The following is a 21,516-nucleotide window of genomic DNA, read 5'->3' on the forward strand; positions in this document are numbered from 1 at the left end:
CTCCTTCTCACGAGGGCCCCGTTGCCCCCCCCCCCCCCCCCCCAGCAAGGTTGGTTCAGGGGTTGCCTCTGGAGTGGGGAGGAAGGGGCAGGGACTCTACAACCACTGTACCCAGGGCCTGGGGGAAGGTCCCAGAGCCACTCCTATCTTGCTTCAATCAGGTGCTCCAGTGAGTGGTTTTGTGGGGTATGGAGCTTGGCCATATACTCCCGCTCAGTCCCTGCAGGTGTCTCCTGTTGCCCAGGTGCAGGCACCGGAAGGAAATACCTTGTGTAGCCATTTCCTATAGCTGGGGCCCTTGGGAAGGCACTAGAGAAGAGTAGAGGGGGAGGGAGCTAATGCCACTGAGCTCGATATCCTGTACAGCTGTTCCCCACAGCTCCTGGCTGCAGCAGAACAGGGTCAGATAAGGACAGCCATGGCAGAAATTCTTCACCTGTTGCTTCCAGGCATATTACAGCAGCCTGGGGCTCCAGCCATAGCTCAGATTCTGCAGGGGACCCTGGCACCCAGGGCTACAGGGAACTGGAGCTGCCAGTATATGCTCCAGAAGGTAGAGATGCAACCACACCACTGTGGATGCCCTGAATCCAACCCTGAGAGGAGCTGTTGACTACAAAACAGGAAAAGTGAAGCCGACAATGGGACTCCTGCTTCTGGTCTATGCAGCTGCATTCTCCATCGCCCAAGTAAGTTCAGACCGAGCACAGCCTTGTACTACCACTCCGTTTATTCCCCACGTCTCCATTCCAGGATTCCCCCAACAGTCAGCACTCAGGCCTAGTTATGCTACTGGGTTGGTTCATGGATTCAATGCATCCCTAATGTGACCTCTGGCAACAGGGCTGCTAGCAAAACATAAGTTGCTATTTCTCCAGATGGCCTGGAAGAAGACTGGCTGCAGAAACCACACTGTTCTCTCATGGAGGCATATCAGCACTGAGTTTCCCTACCCCAGACCTGCAAGAAAGAATTTGTCCCTGAAGGCACCACTTACCCTTCCTCAAGTAAGTGGATCTTGTTCAGGGAAGTCTCGAGAGATGGAATTAATTCCCAAACCAAAGGCAGGATGTAGGGCTGCAGTATGTGATATACATTGGAATAATGGCCAGTACTACTTACAATGATGTTTTCAATGAGTAGGTAGTTTTCCATGCAAATTTTTAAAAATTTTGTGCTGCTCCGAGAGAAGAGAATTGTCCTACTTGATGAAGCATTAAGCTTCACAAGTAATTATGATAATTTAAATGTTAACATTTTAGACAAATTTGACTGCTCATTATCTTAGCAGAAACATTCCGCTAATGTGCAAAGTACTTTATTCACTAGGTGGCTGTGTGGTATAATGTTGGCAATGATGAATTTCTAACCGAGCCAAGTAAACTACCTGTAATGAACAGTTTATTCTATTCATGTCCCTCTAAAACGTCTGCAACCAGACTTTGGTTTTTGAAAATCTGTTCTTCAAAATGAGTCAATGAGTACGTGAGAATAAATGTCATGCTTTTGTGTTGGTCACAAGGGTTGTTTGGCCCACGTGCATGGTCTACGAAGAGGTTTCTGCAATCTAGTCTTAGCTTTGCTCACAGCCTTGTTAGCTGCATTCTAGTAGTGGCTCATATGTTGCTAGCTCTCAAACCATTCTGCCAAGTTAATAGGGACAATAGTCTATTTACTTATTCAACTAAAATAAATGTGATTGTGGCGGGCTTGCTGGTAACGGCCCAGTATGCTGGACTCGGAGAAGCTTGATTGTGATTGGTGGAGCATTCCCACCAATCGGGTAACTGCTGGGCAGGGGCTTGCCCAGCCCCTACCCAGGGCAAGGCAAAGAGCCTGGACCTGTTTGAAGACTGCACTCTACCTCATCCTGATTGGTCCATTTGCAATCTAGGGGTGGAGCCTCCAGAGGGAATAAAAGAGAGGTGTGCTCAGCTCATGGAGGGGTGGGGCTATGGCTGTGATGAGGGGTGGAGAAGAGAACGGGCAAAGAAGAGCTGGAAAGAGCTGGCCAGCAGGGCAGAACAGTTGCCCTGAAGAGCCCAAAGACCTCTTCACGGGATGGGAGGAGCGAGCGGCTGCATCCCCCAATCCCGCCGCTAGGAGTGCAGTGTTGGTGCACAGCTCGGTGCATGGAGTGAGACCCTGGGAGCTGCATGAGGCAGTTTGGGTCTCCAACCCCTGGCACGAGGCCAGAAACTTGGTGCACAGACAGTGCATAGCGGGTCTGGGAGCATACCAAGACCCTGCGGGCCCTGGAGGGGCTCGGCTCTCCCACCCCTGACACAAGGCCAGGTAGTAGGTGCACAGCCAGTTCACAAGCAGTCTGGGAGCAGACCGAGACCCAAGAGCCACACAAGGTGGCCAGGGTCTCCAACCCTGCGCAAAAGGATAAAGCCCTTGGTGCACGTGATGGTGTACAGGGCCCTGAGCAGGCTGGCAGCCCAGAGGGAGCCCAAGGCAGCTGGGACCTTGCAAGACAGGCAGCAACTCACCAGGGAGATAACGACCACCCACTGGGGCCCCGGAGTCATGAATTGCCGGGAAAAGGGATTCCCACAGAGGAGGGGAAATCCACCTATGGCTTGTGAAGCTGCCCCCCTGAAGGGAAGCCCAGGCAAGAGAAGGCTTCCTGGGTCTGGAGTTTTTTCCCCTTGAGAGCTATTCTAGCTGGGTTGTGGAAGGGCCTGAACGGCACTGGGGAATCTCCTTGGCACTGGAGCGCAGTCACTGCTCCAAAACATCCTGGGCCCTGGGTGCCCCTGAAAAATGTGGGTTAGTATTGGTTGTTCTTGTGCCTTATATTTTGCATGTTAGTGCTTCATATTTTGTGTATTTGTATTTCATGATTGTGAGCTTGTGTTTTAGTAGAGTTTCATATTGCCATAATCTTTATTGACACTCTTATACGAGGTCTTTTATATTACTTGCTTGTGTTCTGAGTGGTGGTAAAGAAGTATATATATATTGCCTATAGTTCATGTTGTAAATATCTGTATATATTTATATTTATATTTATTTCTATTTCCATTAGGGTCTATGATATCAATAAATTTGTACATAGTTAAGTTACTGAAGCATCCTGGTTAGCTTTATAGGGGAAGGAGAAAAACTGTGCTCAGCTTGCAGTTTCTACCCACAGCGCACCTGCCCTGGTAACAATCCCCTTCAATTGGAGAACGGAGTACATACCCAAGTGCACCTGAGCTACACAACTCTGAAAAAAAAATTGTTTTCCTCAGCTATGCAGGTACCATTGTTACTTTTGATAGCACAATGCCATGAATTCAAACCATATGCTAAGGTATCATCACCAAGAATGAGTATTAATGAAGGCATTTGTACTGTCTTGGTATCTAAGTAGCACTCATTAAGAGTTTGATCCTGCAAAGAGATCTGCTTTGAGTTGACAAGTATGTTTAGCATCTACTGAATTCAATGGAAGCCAAGTGCATTTGTCCCATCCAAATATACTTGCAATCTTGCAGCTTGAGTCTTAAAACTCCCCCAAAATCTTCTCCCAGAATGTACTAGACTTCTTGCAAACCTTGCTTGGATTCTTTTATGTGATTTCTTATTTGATTGTTTTAGATATCATGCTTAGGGATACAGATGGCATCTTTTCCAGGTCATTATAGTCACCTGTGAAACTGCTCAATATCCATCACTTTAAGCTTTCTAATCCACAGTTTGTCTTTAGAAAAGTTTTTACATGGAGATATTCTTAGGCACTCAGGCTGTGGCTTGGATTGCTGCCATTTGACAAATTTCTTCATAAGTATAAATACATGTGATAGTCAGTGGGAGCTGGCTTCTTAGAAACCCAAAAAACACAAGTGTGGATTGTCCAAATTTCCCCATGGTAAAGGCTTGACAATGCACTGAGGAATCTCAGCAAGTTTGAGCTTGATCCTAAGTACTGAAGAGAAAAGTCCTCCTAGTGCCATCAAAAAATCATTAAAATAATGCATCTGTCACTGAGGGCACACAAACAAGGCAAATGAAGGTGGGAATTTGCAGGTGCCAGCTGATATATGGGAACTGCCCCTGGGCATCTCCACAAGAGATGAAAGATGATCTGTGGCAGTTTAGCTGTGTCTCATTGAGGAGTAAACTGCTGTCAGTTCACTTACCTGCTGCAAAGTAAAAGCATGCACGTGTGAAGTTACTGGAGAGCAAGGGTATCAAAAATAAGGCCCACAGAGCTGTTTCATTGAGCTCACAGGGCTGGTAAAAGGGCTAAGAATTCAGGGGCAGGGCAAAGGGGGTGGAAACCTGAAGGGCATACATGAATAGCTTATTAACCCCTGCACTGCTCCCTTGGCTGCTCGGTTCAGATTTAGCCTGTGAGGAGCCCCGAGGTTCTGATCCAGGAGATCAAGTTTGACACTCCTGAGCAACTGACACATGGCAATTTTTACTCCCTTTTAACCTTAAGAGACGATGCCCTTAAAAGGGCTAAGTAGTAAAAAGGTACACATTAAGAGTTGGCAGAGCCAAGCTGACAGGTGATTTCTTTCTCCCAGGTGTCATGGTTGTTTGGTTTGTTGCTAAGTGCACAAATTAGATAGATTAAAGAGCTTTTATGCCACATCTGCTTAAAAAGAAACATTTTAAACAGTGATTGGGATTTCCATTTGCTTCCAATTAATTGAATAGAGCAAGCAGTCTCCTACAAAAAAGCCCCCGAGAGGTAAAGAAACATGTTTTGCACCATGATCTGTAAGGTCTACTGCTGACCCTCCTCAGAAAACATATATTGTGCTAAGCCAGTGATGCTGACTCTAAGCACTGCTTCCCCAGGTACTGTGACATTCTGTATATTCAAAGGGAAATACAGCTTGCAGGAAAACATAGAAGTTCTGAAATCAGATGCAATGCACTCTGCATTACTGGAAAAGTACCTATAACTTCCTTTATACAAAGAGACCTCAAAAGAGTTTCCTAAGAGATGCTTAAATGCCCTCATCTCTACTAAAGACCATGAGTATTGAGGCTATAAACAGCCTCCCAGCCTGCACTCAGCAACCCACACCATCAGATCCTTAAAGAGTAAGAAATAGTAAAATGATTAAGAATAACTGTAAGCTTTTACATAGCTCTTTTATCAGTAGATCTCAAAGGCCATTTGTGCACACCACAAAATTGCCCTTTAAAGAAATGCCCTTTTGCACCACTTTAGTGGTGCAACTGTTTACATGTTGGGGGCGTAATGCATGTTAAATGACTTTGGGAGGCAACAAAATAAAGCATATCCAAGGTGTTTTAGTTTGCAACCTTATTGCTGCAGAGGGAAGCACTGGGCCTGGTGCAGCTCAGGGGCTGTGCAGGCAGCCCATGCAGGCAGCCTGGCAGCAGGTTGTGCAGGCAGGCTCCACTTAAGGGGGGGAAAAAAAGGGGTGAGCCTGATCTTTTTTTTTTTTCTTCTCCCCGCTCCCCCAAGCCTGCCTACCTGAGCTGCTTGGGGACCTGGTGCTTCCCTCCACGGCTGCAGTGTCCCCTGGAACCTCCCAGGCCTGGTGCCTACAGGCCTGGGGGCACCACCACTGCTGCAGAGGGAAACACCAGCCCCCCCTGCAGCTCAGGAACTGCTCTGCCTGCCGGCAGCTTGCCTTCACTCCCCACCACTGTAGAGGCAGGTAAGGATTGGGCCCAACCCATGTATACATGCCATGGGGGTTTACTTTGCCCTAAACTGAAGCAGTGTTTCTAAAAACCCACCGCTTCAATTTAGGGAGAATTAAACCAAAGTAAACCCCTGTGGCGTGTACAAATGACCAAAGTGCTTTACACAGGAGGTCAGTATCATTACTAGGGAAACTGAATCATGGAGACATTAAGAGGCATGCCCAAGGATATGTATTTACCTTTGTAGAAATGATTGGCTGCTAACAGATGGAGATGTACCATGCCAGGGTGATTTTTGCAGACAGAATGGAGGTGTCTGTTGCCCTCTACAGGTGGCACCTAGACAGAGTTTGAGATTGCTACTCTCTCCAAATTAAAAAGATAGTAGCTAGACCCACTGGTTCATCCTTCTGGACACTTGCACTTACTAGACACCTGTTTACAGCAACAACTGTTGCTATAGGACAGTGGTTCTCAATCTTGATGGACTCATGGTACCCCCTAAAAACTGCAGCTCTTAGTTTTCACTAAAATAAAGCATTTTGTGTGTTGCAAAGAACTCAGAAAGAGTGCTAGGACTGCATGTCACCCTGCAGCACTCTTTTAAATCATATATTACACAATGCAACGGGACATAAAACATTTCATTTTCCAGTTCTAGTTGCTCATTTAAAACACATCAAGATTTAATGGAATGCTTTGAATTTTAATTCAGATCACAAGAGTACTAATATTACACATATTAAAATTGAAAGGTACTCCTAAATATTCAGCCAATCAGCTTGGTGGCTGATCATAACATGCCTCCTAATCCTAATTTAAATGAGAAGGAAGCGACCGGGATGGGAAACCATTACAGACAGCAACTTTTCCCATCATGCATACTTTTAAAAGATAAACATGCATCTGTCTGAAAGAGAGAACAAATATAAATAGCCACATGATCATAATTCAACAGCACCCAAAAAAATCAATACTACAAATTTCAAAACCGCATTGCTCAGGAAGGTAAATTACAATGTCAATTCAAACCAATTTTTACATAGTTTATAACAGGAACAGAGGTGTCTCAGAAAAAAAATTATTAAAAAAGTAACCAGGGAGAAAAATAATGGTTTTACCAGATTCCAAGAACACTGACAAGTGTGTAGCTTTGATGTTCCAGGAACAGAATAAGAGTGAAACCTTATTTTCCACCTGTACTAGAGAGGACTTACCCTTGCTCTATCCTACATTTGTTCCTGTACTGACTGGTGCATTAGGAGGTGTTATTTTCCATTTCTATGGTGCAGGTACCTGGAGAAGTGGAACAAGGGGCTACTGTACGTTCCCTCATTCCTACCATGGCCCCTGGCTTGGTCCTTATGATTCAAGCACCTTTCTGGCTCCAAAGCTGCAGTATTTTTCCTTGCCTATCAAATTCTCCAGTTGACTATCTCTAGCTGTCAGCATGTTACAGAATTATAAAGTTTCTATAGTTGTTTTTCATATGATTTCCGCTCCTCCCATGTGTATTCAATGACATATTATACCAACACATACATTTCTGCCATATCTCCTGACTAAAATAAAGTTAATCGTCTCCTGGTTTCTTCCAAAGACAGAGAAACAAGTTTTCTATTCCACCCACCACCTTGAACCTTTGCCATTAAACATAAACCAGTAATAATGCTAGCAATTTAACTCAGTAACGTGCAGCTTTGGAATACACACAGGACCACATCCTGCTCCCTTTCCTCAATGTGCTTCGACAAATAAGGCTAGCCAAATTTGGCAAAGAAAGTGAGGGTGTGCTCGGCTATAAGCAGACTTTATTGGGTTACTGAGTTAAACGGCAAAAAATCAAGCCATTAGGTGCTACAGTGTTTGCATTGGAGAAATATTCTATGAACCCTCCTTTGCTAATGTTACATAGATCTTGTTTGGTACTTACCTATGATATACTCCAACCAGAGAATGTCCTTTTCTGGTTTGTAAGGACGGGTGAATTCAATCTGGATATGGTAAGGTTGTCCACGACGCACAATCAGCTTAGGGTTATAGTACCGATCAGTATGATGCTGCTGCTTATTAATTTCCTGGTTACTGCTAAGCATGTTAACATTCACAACTTGCAAATAATCTGTATAAATATAGAAACAGAGGGAACACATTCAATTTCTTGAATTCATACCAACACTACTCATTAAAGGCATTTGTACACATCATGTGATTTCCCGTTTACGCCACCACAACTGCTTTTTTTTGTTTGCATAAGTGGGATTTTCCAGCACTTTAAAAGTCTTTTTGATGCATTAAACTAACACTGCTTGGACATGTTTTATTTTCTGGTGCTCCTGCTTACGCCGCCCTATCTATGGATTCATGTCATGCAAACAGTGAGCTACTCTAAGACTTGTAATTACTTTCCTTCACCACCAGGTGATGGTGTGCTATTTCTGTAGGTCAGGCCTTTAGCCAATAGGTGCTGCTGTGATTTTATTTTATGCACCGCATGGCTTGGTAGGGGGCACAGACTGAAAATTAATACAGGAGAATCAAGAGAAATGGAGAAGCAACCTAGTACTGTGCCTGTGCCTTGAGATACTGCCCTATGGTAAATTTGCCCTTACCTCCCTTACCTCCACCGCCACCTGTAGTTTATGTGCTTCCCCCCACACCTGCGTACGCCGCATCCGCATCCATGTACCCCCCACCCATGCCCCACACACATTGCACCCACTGTGGTGTTCATAACTGCAGAACACAGAGGCATCACCAGAATGGTAAGTTTGAAACTATTTGTGTGTGCTACCCTAAGACTTCATTGAATTTTTCAAACCTTCCTATTTCTTATAATTGACATTCTCATTACAGAAACATGAAGAACAGTCCAGGTGGACGCTGACTGCCAGACCCCCTCCCCTCCCCCCGCAGCATATGCAGCATCCTGGTTGATATATAGGTAATATCAGAAATGTCCCACCGACCTTGTGCGGGGCAGGGTTGGGGGGCAAGAGGGCAGTTTTTGGACTGTGGTCCAAAACCCCATCCTCTTCTTCTTTCTTCCCCCTCCCTACAGAAAACTTTCGTGATTGCGAAAGGACTAAGACCAATAAGGAGAAAAAGCAGGAAGAAGCAGCCAGTTATTAAGAGTATACTGTGTAGTCTCCTATAGAAAGTAGCGTATGGTTTATTTAAGTACTGCGTAGATTTATAGATAGTGTATAGTGCATAACTTGATAGATATTGTATAGATAGAGTATAGGGTATAGATAGATATTGTATAAGTATAGGAAATAGTGTGTAGTTAGTGTATATAGTGTAATGGGCCTAATTTTGCCACCTTCATTTGTGCTGAAAACTATTTAGAATAGTCCCCTTGAGATAGAGAGGAGAATTCTGATCTGATTGGGTTAAATGCCCTTTAAGATCTGGGACAAAAGTTCAATAAACTGACTTAACTTAAATCAGTTAAGTCTGATACACCTGGATGGAGGTAGTATCTTAAACCAGTTTCAGCCATTTTGAAAGCAGTTCATGTGCACTGAACTTCTGTTGTGTTACACACTTGAACCAATTTCTGATTACTTATACTGGTTTGTGTAAAACTTCTGTCCCTGGTCAAGACCACGTGGATAAATGCCTTTGTAAGGTTCCAGACAGTGCAGAAATATATCTATATATATTTATATCTCTCTATCTCTAAAGTCCTACTGTCCTGGGAATGAAGGCGATTTCTTTGCCTAATGAACAGCATTGTTTTCAAGCCCCCCCCCGGCTTGTTTGTTCAAGAAGTTGAAAGGTGTGTTGTGAATGAGGCAGAGGTACAGTCTTTGGCTTAAGGAAGCTGAATGCCACCCTGCAGAACTGCATTTTATCCCTCCACCACCAGAGAGCTCCAGAATGATGCAGGAGTGGCCAACCTGCAGCACATGTGCCACAAGTGATGTGCAAAGGCAGCTAGGAACGAAGAGCAGATGGCTAGGAGCATGGGTAAAAGAGGGGCTGCATAAGGGCTGTGAGCAAAGTGGGAAGGAGAAGACAGGGGCTGGGCCTGCACTGTCCTGCTGACTTGCTCAGCAGTGAGCTCAGCTCTGCTGGAGAGGCTGGGTGCAGGACAACTGCGGCAGCAGCTGAGGTCTTTGCCTTTCTGGAAAAGGTAAGACTGACCATCCTCCTTCCCTCTCTCTAGTGCTCAGCACCACTACTACCCCATTGCAGAGCATAGGGGAGTCATGCCCAAGGTGTAAAACATGTTAGTTTTGTTTCAGCCCTGGCCCAGACCAGCCTGGCAGTCCAAGACCTGTGTGCTCACAGCAAGCTTCAAGTCTGGGGAGTGAGACCAGGCCTGTCACTACCCCTCACCAAGCTCTCCATGGCAAGTGCTCTAAGAAACACAGCTATGCACCCCTCATGCAGCTCCACATGTTCTGGTGCCACCCCACACTAAGCCTGCCATCCTGGCTGTGCCCCCAGTTACACCTGAACCCTGGGTTCCAATGTCACTGTCCCATAAGGAGTCCTGAGACCAGGATACCATGGAGTGGCATTGCTCTACAGCCAGTCCTCAGGGACACTTTATCCCCCTACCCCATAGAATCACCCAGACCCTGAGGGTGCTGCCCAGCTGGGCCCTTGGGTTGTGACTGGGGGGCAATTCCATTAAGAGAGTTCTTGCTGAAGAGGCTGCCTAGTGAGAGGGGAGCATGCTGCTCTAGGAGATCCCAGTGACACCCTGCAGGCAGCTTCTGCCATGCAGTTGCCCAAGGGTGCAAGTTGCCCTGTCGGTGTCATGGCCTGTGAACATGCTACCTCATGATGTTTTGCAGATGCCAGAGTACTGCTCCATCCCCAGTCCCTACTTGTTGTGTGCCATGGGAAGTATGGGCCCTGAAGCTGTCACTGGGCACATGGCAAACCCACCACTAAAAGTTATCTTTAGGTGCTTCAACTGCAGCTGTCACAGGGCAAAGACACCTGTTACACCACTGGCCACCAAATAATAAAACTATAGCAGCTAATAAGGGGCCAGGAAGTCCCCCAGCCCCAAGACTCCCTTGCCAAAGATCCCAGGCAAAAATAGTGCACAGCAGTGGTTTTCCACACTGCTTTAAAATGTTTACAAGAAATATTTTCTCTTGATTTTTCTTTTAAATTCTAAGCCCAAGTGATGCAAAGCAATAAAACAAGGGTGGACAACCTGCCCCATGTGTGCCACAAGTAGCCCCTGAGATCCCTGGCCACTCACTAAAGGTAGTGCTGGAACAGAAGCAGGGAACTCCAACCTCTAGCTGCATGGGGTAGAGAGATGGCAGGACATTTCACCAGAGGAGGTGCCACTGCCAAGAGCCAGATTAAGACTTCCCTGGCCCTGCAGCTGCTGCCAATTTAAGGGCTTTGGATTCTTGCTTACTATATAATACTGCAGTGTTTTCAGGGCTAGGGAATGGTTAACCTGGCTCTTAGTGGTGATACCTTCTCAGGCTGCTGCTGCTGCTCCACTCCACGGGGCTGGAGGCTCAAGCCCCCTTGCCTCCATTCTGTCACTCCAGGATGAAAATTCGATTGGGTACATCCCCAGGGAACAAGGATCAGAGTGTCAATCAAAGAAGAGAGAGACTGTTTAACTTGTGACACACCTGCCAAAAAGGTTGGCCACCATGGCCTTAAACAAACTTTTAAACACAGGTGACCACTAATTGTATGTTTCTCACTTGATGGGTGCCAAACATGACACACTGAGGGCCTGCTTTGCTGAAGTGCTGAGCATTCACACCTGCAACTGGAGTCAATTGTAGCTGTGCTTTAAACAAAGAGTGGTATAAAAAGATCCAGAAAGAAAACCGGCCCTTGGCATTGATTACCCAAATTAGAAGCTACTTGAGAGATATAGTTTCTGTGCCTCAGTTCCTCATCTGTACAATCTAATTGTGACACCAAATACACTCATGTTTGCGGAGCACTTTTATGGTGCATAGCAATGAGCACCATAAATAGTCCTATGAACAAGTTAGTAATTTTTTGCAGAGTCAAAATGTTTCAATGGATTAGAACCATGTATTAAATGATGATAAATAGCATTACTGAATAACCTCAGGGGCACTGATTGAGGTAGGATCCATACAGAAAAAATGTGTATGCATTATGATGTAGTCTCTAATTACATGACCATGTATGCATAAGGAAATTGAATTAAGATTGCACAGACAACCTTCAATTCTGGCATCTACTAACTTTCAAATATTGAACTCTGCAACCGTAACACCTTTGCAATGTAGTATTTCATATGTCATAGTCATGTATTCCATTGTTGAAACAAACAGAACTAGTTCAAAGGGATTAAAAAAAAGTCAGCATGCATAATTGATACACAATATTATGGTCCAGATCAGGGATGTCCAATTGACATCCCTCAGGATGAATCTAGTCTACAAGACTGAGGAATAGGGAAATATCATTGTCCAGTCATGAAAGGACTTGGTTCGGAGTATAGAGTATTGTGACCAGTGACCCACTATATAACCCAAGGCAAATCATTTACACTCTTATGACATGTTTTCCTTTCTATAGACAGAGACAAAATCTGCTTCTGTAGAGTGATTAGAGATCATTGGTGAAAAGGGCCTATATAAAAAAAAAAGGTTAACACCAAGCTCACCCAACCCTTTAAAGTCCATTTAGAGCAGTGGTGGCCAGCCTTTTCAGCAGGCTTTCCACAAGTTTAGCACCCCCACCCCACTCCCCAAAGGTACATAGTTTAACCTTAAAGTATCAGAATGGAGGCAGAGGGGCTCAGGTCTCCAGCCACAACAAGGTGAAGCAGGGCAGAAGCAGGATGCTGTTGCACAAAAAGTTGTCAACCAACAGCCAAGTTAACTCTTCCCTGACTCCACAACCGCTGGAGTTTATATCAGGAGTGAAGATCTAAAACCCTAAATTTGACAGCAGCTACAGAGCTAGGGAAGGGTTAATTGGCAGTCACTCCTAATACCTCCTCTTACAGTAGCATCCTGCCTGGCTCCATTCCAGTGTCTTCTTTTATTGAGCATGAGGGGCTCACATGCCACAAACAGCAGCCATCCTGTCACTCGTGATACATATGCCACAGGTTGGCCATTACTAATCTAGAAAAGCTGATACCACACACCCAAAGCATCAGCACTTAGTGTTTTACCTAAGTAAACCCCAACTTAATGCATAAGCAGCAGAGTTGGATGCCAATTTGGCTTCCTTCTTTCCACACCAAAAGCACCTTCCCTCACAGAAAGCATCTGGCATAAACTTCTGTACACCTTTATCACCTGCCTCTATTGCAATTTACACCAGCTTCCATTGAGCTATGCTAGTTTACATGATATGAGAACTTAGTTCAGTCTTACACAGAACTTTACAAAGGTGGGCATCGTGATTATTCTGGGAAACAGAGCACGAATAGTGTCAGTGTCTTGTCCAAGGTCACAGAATCAGTGAGCTACACCTATTTCCATCAGCCAAGGACCTGACTCAGAGTTTTTCTGATTTTTCAGTGCATCTTCTTGAATATGAAAGTCCAGAACCGAACTTAAATAGAATATCCAACCTCAAAAATAGGGCAAGTCTGTCCATTGGTTTTAATGGAGTTCCACACAAGATATGCAGCTCAGTGAGCTCTGTGTTTTCATTATCATTCTAGGATGTAAGTGGCAAGGAGGTTACTCTTCCTTGAACAACAGTCTGTTTTCTTTTGAGTAAAGACAAGTGCTTTAATTACCATCCTAAGAAATATTTCTTTAACACTTTGTCTTGAGATCAGGGATGTCATAAATTCAGCTCAGTGAAGGAATGCCAAGGGTACTTGCGCTTACAGTTAGATACATGACTTTGCAAAAAAAAAATAGGACCTTTTTCTCACTCAGCTATCCACACCCTGTGTATGTTTAAATGATGTCAGCTGACTTCAGTGGAGGAAAAAAAAAGGCACCCTGCTAAAGTAATGGGAAGTGAGCTGGATTCCATTTTGATTCCTGCCTAGTTACGATGAGAGAGTGAGAGAGGAGTAAACCTTGGCTTTCTGCTCTCAGCTGGAGCTTCCAGTGATGGCAATTAGAAAAAAAAAAAAGACTTTCACTCGGAAACTATGAGCTGGCTAATGTTTGTACTTTAGGACTGAGGATTACAGGACTAAATAATTAACACTTGGCAAAGGAATTGCTATATCAGCTCTCTGACAGTCAATGGAGTTGAAGAACTTATGATCACGATGAATTTGGCCAGTAATACACAAAATAAAGGCAAAAGTATTATTCATGTGATGTGTAAGAAATCAAGGGCTCAGAACCAACCACTGCACACAGTCCAAGATAACCAGTTTTGCACACAGCTTCTCCACAGAGGTAGGGCAACACCAGTCAAGTCTGTTTCAGGAGATGGAGGAGAACCTCCGTGTACATCCTCCACATGCAGAAAGGAGTGCGGAGAAGGCCTCCAGTAGTGTTTGTCCATCCTTTTCTGCATGTGGAGGATCTACAGCAGGGGTGCTCAATACCCATCCCATGGGTCAGATCCAGCCTCTGGCACATGTCTTCTAGCCTGAAGGGATGCCCATGGGCCACAGCCCTGTGGACTAGATCAGGTGTGCATGGTGATGGCCCCTTAAAGCCAGGCAGGGGCTGCATGAGGCCTCAAGGCCTGATCCTGGCACATGGAGGTGGCATACAGGGGTTGTGCGGAACCCTATCAGGCTCACAGACCATTGTCCCACTGCTCCATGTGCTGCAGCGGGGCTAGCTGGGGCACAGGGTGCCTCAATATCTGGCTAGCCGGCAGGCAGCCTGTGCCCCAACCAGCTGGGGAGCAGCACATAGAGACGGGGGGAGCAGGCAGCACAGGGCTGAGTTGCCTACTCCCCCATCTCCACACGCTGCAGAGCCCCTGTGCCCCAGCCAGCTACTCCCCGGCTAGCTGGGGCGCAGCGTGCCTCAAGATGGGGGAGTGGGCAGCCCTGGGCTGCCTGCTTCCCTGTCTCCACATTTGTCCCAGCACACGTCACTTCACTGTGCTTTGTGCCACTTTTGTTCAAGGGTTGGGGTTTGGGGGGGGGGGGGGTTGCTACCAGGAAATCCCAGTAGCAAATTTTACTGCAAATTAGCAGTGCCAAGCAGGGTTTAATGTGCAATGTGTGTGGTCTGTGGTGCTGCAAACGGTCCCACAAACTGCACGTGCCTGAACATTTGGATCCGGCCACAGCGGCTTTAAAAGTTCAAAATACTTCAGTGCAGTCCTTATGGAAAAGCCCAATGGGACTTAAAAGGGATATAGCTCATTGGGTGCAATCTGAATGACTCTGAAAGCTTTTAGAATTGATTTAGTTTCCTTGCTATGGAATATTTAAGCCTGCCTATTGGATCCAACAAGGAATTTTATCCTTCCCATATGCTGGCTTTAAAATTTGATAGAAAGCACCTTGTGTTAAATTCTACAGGATTTCCCCCCATGTCCCCTCTTGTTTGATTTTTCTCAAAGCAGTAATGTACAACTTGTTGCAAGAAAGGACAGGACCATGCTTCTGCTGCCCTCATTCATACAAGTAGTGCCACTGAGCTAAGTATAGGTGGCCAGAACAGAGCTCAAAGTAAGGGGGCAGTAGAGAGGTGTCAGTATTTTGCTTGGACCAAAACACATTTTTCTCTGAGACTACACTCTCAGTGGTTTTCCATACCTGGGACCACCCCCCTCACTCCCTCTGAGGATTTACTAGCTCTCCGTTACTGATAATGGTAACTAAACCATCCTTGTATGACAACAGCTGTAGGATTTTCCTGGTGGTGCACACCATCTCAGCATCTTCTCTACCTGCTCTCAGCCTAAAAACACAAAACCTGTTATTAGCAGAGATTACAGGAGGAGTGAAAGCATGCAAGCTTGCCTTAGCTTTCTGATGGTTCTGACAAAATTTGGGACAATTCTGGTGAGGGATTTGCTATTGTTTTTAGAAATAATGGGAGGAAATAATGACCTGTCGTCTTTGTTTTTTATTTGTTTAAACCATCACCTTCAAGAAATTCAACTTATAGCTCCAGTTTGCTTCATCTTATCACAGGGCTTTATGAAGCTCAGGTCAAAGTGCAGCCAATCCACATCTGCAGAAACATTTCAGTTTCAACATAAAAAAAAAGTTTAAAAAGAACAACTCTACATTCACCAGAAGCAGCTGACCTGTGATTTAGCCAATCTTTGGTCATGTTATCTGCAACAGCTAAAAACACTTGCAAAGCCCCTGATAATTGTATATACTTCAGATAGCAGCAGCAGTAGAAATTTTTTTTTAAAAAGCCATTCAATGGAAAGCACGGGGCTACTTAGTTCTTTCCACAGTCACCTCTGAACAGCTGCACTTTTTCGTTCAGAAGGGAAAGTGAGGAAGCAAGGCCTTCCTTTGAAGCAAGATGCTCTTGATTGGCAGGCAGCAGCCCTGGTGCAGGCTTTCAGGGCAAGCTTGTTTGCGGTGCACAAAGGAATAGTTGGACAACTCATACACGTTTTATAAAGAAGAATTTTTAACTTTCATTAGCACAAGTTGAACAGCTGAGTCAATAATGAGAATAGCCTTCAAGCTTTGTGATTTCCTAGAGAACAAGATAGGAAAAATTTTGAACTAAAAGAACTGTGGGGATTTTCAAATGAAGTACACATTGTTCCTTTTATGGCAAAGGCATTGTTCACTTGCTGGTCCTGAAACTGTACAAATAAGGATGTGGTGGGGGTTTCCTATTCTATATAAATAAAAGTGGAAAAAAGGTTCAACATTTGGCATGTCCCCCACATTCCTAAGTAGTGTGTCTTTAGCCCGCTGGGCATTTAAACTCAGATACATGAAAGAAGAGCAAGTTATGGATGAAGAACAAACATAGCCAAGGGACTTTGATCCCAAAAGCTTGCAGAAAAGGACAATTTTCTTGCCAATTTCCAGTTGGTCTAATAAAAGGTATCATTTTGGATGTTCTATTTTTTGTATGTAAACATAGCCAAGGTGTTTTGGGAGGAAGTATCATGCTTTACTTGTTAATCACACATTCTGCTACATGTTCTAAAGCCTTACCTGTCCTTGAAAGTAGGAATAATTTAGCAAACAGGAAGAGAAAAGGTGGTCCAGTTGCTTAGGTACTAGCCTAGGACCCAAGATGCGATTTTAACTTTTCTGCCATAGGTCACACAGGGAATCTTGGGCTGGCCGTAACACCTCAAGTTTCTAGTTTTCTAGGGATGTTGTGAAAATAAAGTTCACTAAAGAGTGAGACACATTCAGCTATTATGGTAGCTGGGGGGAAAGTATATAGCACTTTAGATTGTTAGCATGCTGTCATTAATGCAGAACTACACTCTCATGAAGCTCCTGTCCTACTCTCAGAGTCCTACTTCATTCTCTTATGCACAATGTCATTGCACCCAAAGTGAAGATAAAATCCAAATGTGAAGCCAGAGCTGCATGTGAAAAAGACTGAGCTACAAAATCCTTGATCAACCACATTCTCCCTGCTTTCCACCCCGTCCCCTCAAGCATCCACCCTCAAAAATCATAGAATCATAGAAAATTACGGTTGGAAGGGGCCTCAGGAGGTCATCCAGTCCAGGCAAATATTTTGGATGGAGAGCCAGCCCTGCTCCAGAGCCCCTGGCAGCCCAGGCCCAATGCTCCTGCCGCTCCACTCTGGTGCTTCTGCCCGGCTGTCGCGCTGTTCCAGTATTTGACTACTCTCCTAGTGAGGAAGTTTTTCCTAATATCTAACCTAAATTTCCCTCACTGCAACTTGAGACTATCAGTCCTCATTCTGTCATTGGCCACCACTGAGAACAGTCTAACTCCATCCTCTTTGGAGCCCCCCTTCAGGTAGTTAAAGGCTGCTATTAAATCCCACCCCCTCAGTCTTCTCTTCTCCATACTAAATGGGTGCCTGTAGATGTGCAGAGAGGCTGCTCCAAGGTGCTGTAATTACAGCACGTCAGAGCAGACTCAATTAATTATGTCTGCTGAAGTGTAATAATTAGCACATCCCAGCAGCCTCCACATCTCACGTATCAGTGTCCTTGTGCTTCAAAATGGTGGCAGGGACATTTTACCTAAAGTTCATTTGACAAGCTTTAGTTAAAGTGCTCTCACTGCCATTTTGAAGTGCAGGGTGACTGATACATGAGACACGGAAGGCATTTTAGCTTTCAGAGCCGCACTAATTAAAGCACCCCTCTCCCCTGCACAGAAAGCATGTAAAAATGCCCAATAATCCCAGTTCCCTCAGCCTCTCCTCAGAAGTCATGTGCCCTAGTCCCCTAACCATTTTCATTGCCTTCTTCTGGACTCTCTCCAATTTGTCTACATCCTTTCTGTAGTGGGGGACCCAGAACTAGACACAGTACTCCAGATGTAGTCTCACCAATGCCAAATGCCTCTCAGGATATGACAAAATAGAAAATGGTTGTATGGGAAAGCAAGCAAGCAAGCAGAAAGGAACATATGCAGATTGATATGCACCATGGCTCATAAAATAGTCACTACTCATGTCTCTCCTCTTATAGGCAAGACCTGTCATTGGGCCACGATTTATTTTCGAGCTGGAATTCCCACTGAAGGCAGACTTTGCATATACATACTTTCCTACCTACACTGGTTTGGACACAGACCACATGGAGGAGAGGAGGAGTAGAGGTGTTGTGCATTTGCTGAAAACCCCTCTGCAGGCTTGAGAAGGATTGCATGCAAGCAGGATGAGTTGGCCTACCAGAAGTGAAGAATTTAGGAAACTTGTCTCACACCCAGAAATATTCAGGGAACATTGCGCAGACCAGCATCCTCTAATATTGCTCTGAGAAATGTAAAGGTTCCCTCACTGTCCTATGAACCTGACCTAAGAGATTGGAAGAACATAGTGGACAGTAGGGAGCCAAGGACAGTAAGGGAAAGAAGTGCGGTGGATATATATTTTGGACCTGGGATCTCTACCCAGAGATCCTCATTGATCTGGCCATGGTATTTTGGTATTCTAGTATGTTGCCCAGTCATGCCCATAGCACCTTCTCCAAGTTCTTCTCAGACTACATCAGTAAGAGATAGCACAGTTCAACCAAGTGTCCTCAGAAGTCATGAATCTTCCCAGATAAATTCTCCCCTTCCTTAGACAAAAGACCCCCACCCCTTTTTTATCTATTGAGATGTAGGATTCTAGGCTGCCAGATTCCTACTCTTATACATTAACAATGTTAATGATATTGCCTCTTGCTATCGGTAAGATTCAGACATTTCTTGTCACCTTGAATTTGAGCCAAAGTCTTTGAAGCAGAACAGGAAAGTCTCCCTCCAGCTTCAGTCTTATATCAGGGTCTTATTCAAAGCCTATTAAAGGTCATGGGGAATCTGGGGCTCAGTAAGCTTTAGGTCTGCCTCACAGAGAATATCGAAAGTCTTTAGACCTGGCTATTTTTTATTAACATTCCCATTTTGAGACTGTCTAACTAGAGCACGAGACAGACCTTATTTTGTCATGTTGGCTGTGTTTCCTCAATAAATGTACCACAATAAACCTACTAAGAATTAGTGGCTACCTATACATGTGGTCAGGTCAGGAGGAGGGAGGAGTTTTAATTAGAGCAGTTTCTGGACAGCTGCTCTAATTAAAGCACCTCATTGTCACATGTATTTAGCCCTCCATGAATGAAATTTAGATATAGCGTCCCGTGGCCATTTTTAAACCCATGGGGGCCTATATCCATGAGGGTGAGGCCACACTGGAGCATTCCAATTAGAACGCAGAGCAGACTTGATTAATTAAGTCTGCTCTGATGCGTTCTAATTAGAACATGAACCAGCACATGTATAGGCAGCCTGTATGTCTTACTGCCATGAGTGCAAAGTGGAACAAGCTCAACAATTAATTTAATAAAATAACAAATGTAGCCTCTTGTGTTGGGGAATTAAACAGAAGCCTGTTTTGGGGGTTTTTTTAATCTGTTTTTTCCAGCACTGTTTCCATATAATTTTCAGCTGGTGAGTGAACTGGTTGTTCCAAAGATTTATAACTCAATGTGATTTGATCAACCATATAATTCATGTGGTACAGATGTGCTGAATCTTTTTTTAAACAGGCGAAAAATTAACACACTTTGGGTAGGAATTTTCAGACTTTGGTAGGACTTATTTAGAGCTTGTAACCATTTTCATTTTTGAAGAGACAAAACAGCAAAACAAAAAAATGAGCTTCTGAATGCTCATAAACAATCCCCACACAATTACCACAAATTGGAGCACACTGAGCTCTGTATTTTATTTATGTGTGTATACACACACACACACACACACAAACACACACACACACACACATATATATAAAATCCGGATTTGAAAAATATCTACATCAAGAGAGAAACTGGAATGGGGGGGTGTGTGTGTTTCATATATACAATATGACCCCCATGTCCCCTGGGATTGGCCATTTCAGTGTCTCTATGGCTTAGTTTATCTACCAGTAAAATTGAGGAAGTGTTTTCCCTAAGTGTTTTCCCTAAGTGTTTTCACAGCAAAACTTAATTCATTAATATCTGTAAATACATAGTATGATCATTAAAAAGGTGAAAAGTGGTTTTGTTTTACTTCAGAGGCCTAGACAGAAGCAAGTATTTGGGGACATCAAATGGATTCATTTCTTACTTGTGCAATACTCTACCTTTCAGGTTGAATCCCTTAGGCATCAAACCAGTCACCTCCATTTCAGGGACCTCATCTTCTTCAGCATTGGAGAAGTTTGGTGGGAGGGCTCTTCGCCCATTCAGGCTAGCAGAGGGTGGCTTCTTCTGACTTGCTGGTTGAGACATTGTCAAAATGTTGCAATCTCTAAAAGAAGGAAAGAAAGCAAGAGTAAAGGAAAATGAGTCACAGTTGCATTTGTAATTAGAGTTGGAAAGAAATAACAGTACGAGATGCCAGTGAGCTACACCTTTTTTAGTCTCACATAAATAAAAACCAAAGAGGCAAAAAACATCAGCCAAATGATGAAGTGCCTCAAGAAGTCTAATAACTCCTTGACACTTGGAAGGCATTTTGTATTTGTCAAAACACGTGAACAAGGGGAGGAAGCAAACCTAAACACAAAAGGATTTGTTTGAAAAAACCCCCAACAAGAGTTCAAAACATTTGAGAGACTCCATATACCACAAAACTATAATCCTCAGAAAGGCTGAATGATGAATTAATAACTCTATAGACAGATTCTCACACAGCCTCTCCCTAATGAAAAAAACAAAACATTTTATGTTATACTGCAGCCATCTCTCCAAAGCACCACAGCTTATGATAGGGTTTGTGATGGTTACTCTAGTCTTTTGTCTAAACCTGTATACACACAAAATATGTAGGGGACTTTCCTCGCAGACACCCAAACTCTGCCTTTCAGTATTCATGGAGGGGTGTCAGGAAATCTTCCTCCACTTATTTCTCCAGAATTAACTAATGGCAGAGAAACCTCCCATCTCCAATGATAAAAACATTTCTCTTTGAAGTAGTTTCAACCTGATTTCATATCAATTTTTGGGAGGAAGGGATAGCAAACGAAAGAGAGCCAAACGTCTGCTCAGAAAATACTCAACTTCTCCCAAATTCCTTTAAAGCAACAGTTCAAAAAACACAGAAATTATTCAACAGCACTTATTTCTTAAAGAAAAAAACATCAGTTAGCTATGGTACCTTCTGTTCAGATGCTCTTTTTCCTACTCCTTGCAGGCTTTCTCAAGTGCAGGGAAGTCTGGCAGTAGTTGGGGGCTCTTAAATAACTGTTGTAAGTCCCCCTTCCTCCCTCCCTCCCTCACCCTGTCATAGGGCAGAGCTGGGATGGCTTCCCTTCCCTGCCAAACCCTCCCCACACCACCTCCAGGGATCAGCAACAG

General features: G+C 44.3%; 1 protein-coding gene across 1 annotated transcript in view; it reads right to left on the reverse strand.

The window, feature by feature from the left end:
• F13A1 (coagulation factor XIII A chain) overlaps nt 1–21,411 on the reverse strand; it is a 105,962-nt gene extending 84,551 nt beyond the window's left edge. Inside the window, exons 1-3 of the mRNA XM_006025211.2 lie at nt 21,317–21,411; nt 20,301–20,467; nt 7,562–7,750 (exon numbers count right to left, since the gene is read on the reverse strand). Coding sequence (XP_006025273.1) covers nt 7,562–7,750; nt 20,301–20,448 — 337 coding nt within the window. The 5' untranslated portion in view covers nt 20,449–20,467; nt 21,317–21,411. The remainder of the gene's footprint in view (nt 1–7,561; nt 7,751–20,300; nt 20,468–21,316) is intronic.
• Nucleotides 21,412–21,516: the final 105 nt, after the last annotated feature.

This window comes from Alligator sinensis, unplaced genomic scaffold (assembly GCF_000455745.1).
Source record: "Alligator sinensis unplaced genomic scaffold, ASM45574v1 scaffold220_1, whole genome shotgun sequence".
Classification (NCBI taxonomy): domain Eukaryota; kingdom Metazoa; phylum Chordata; order Crocodylia; family Alligatoridae; genus Alligator; species Alligator sinensis.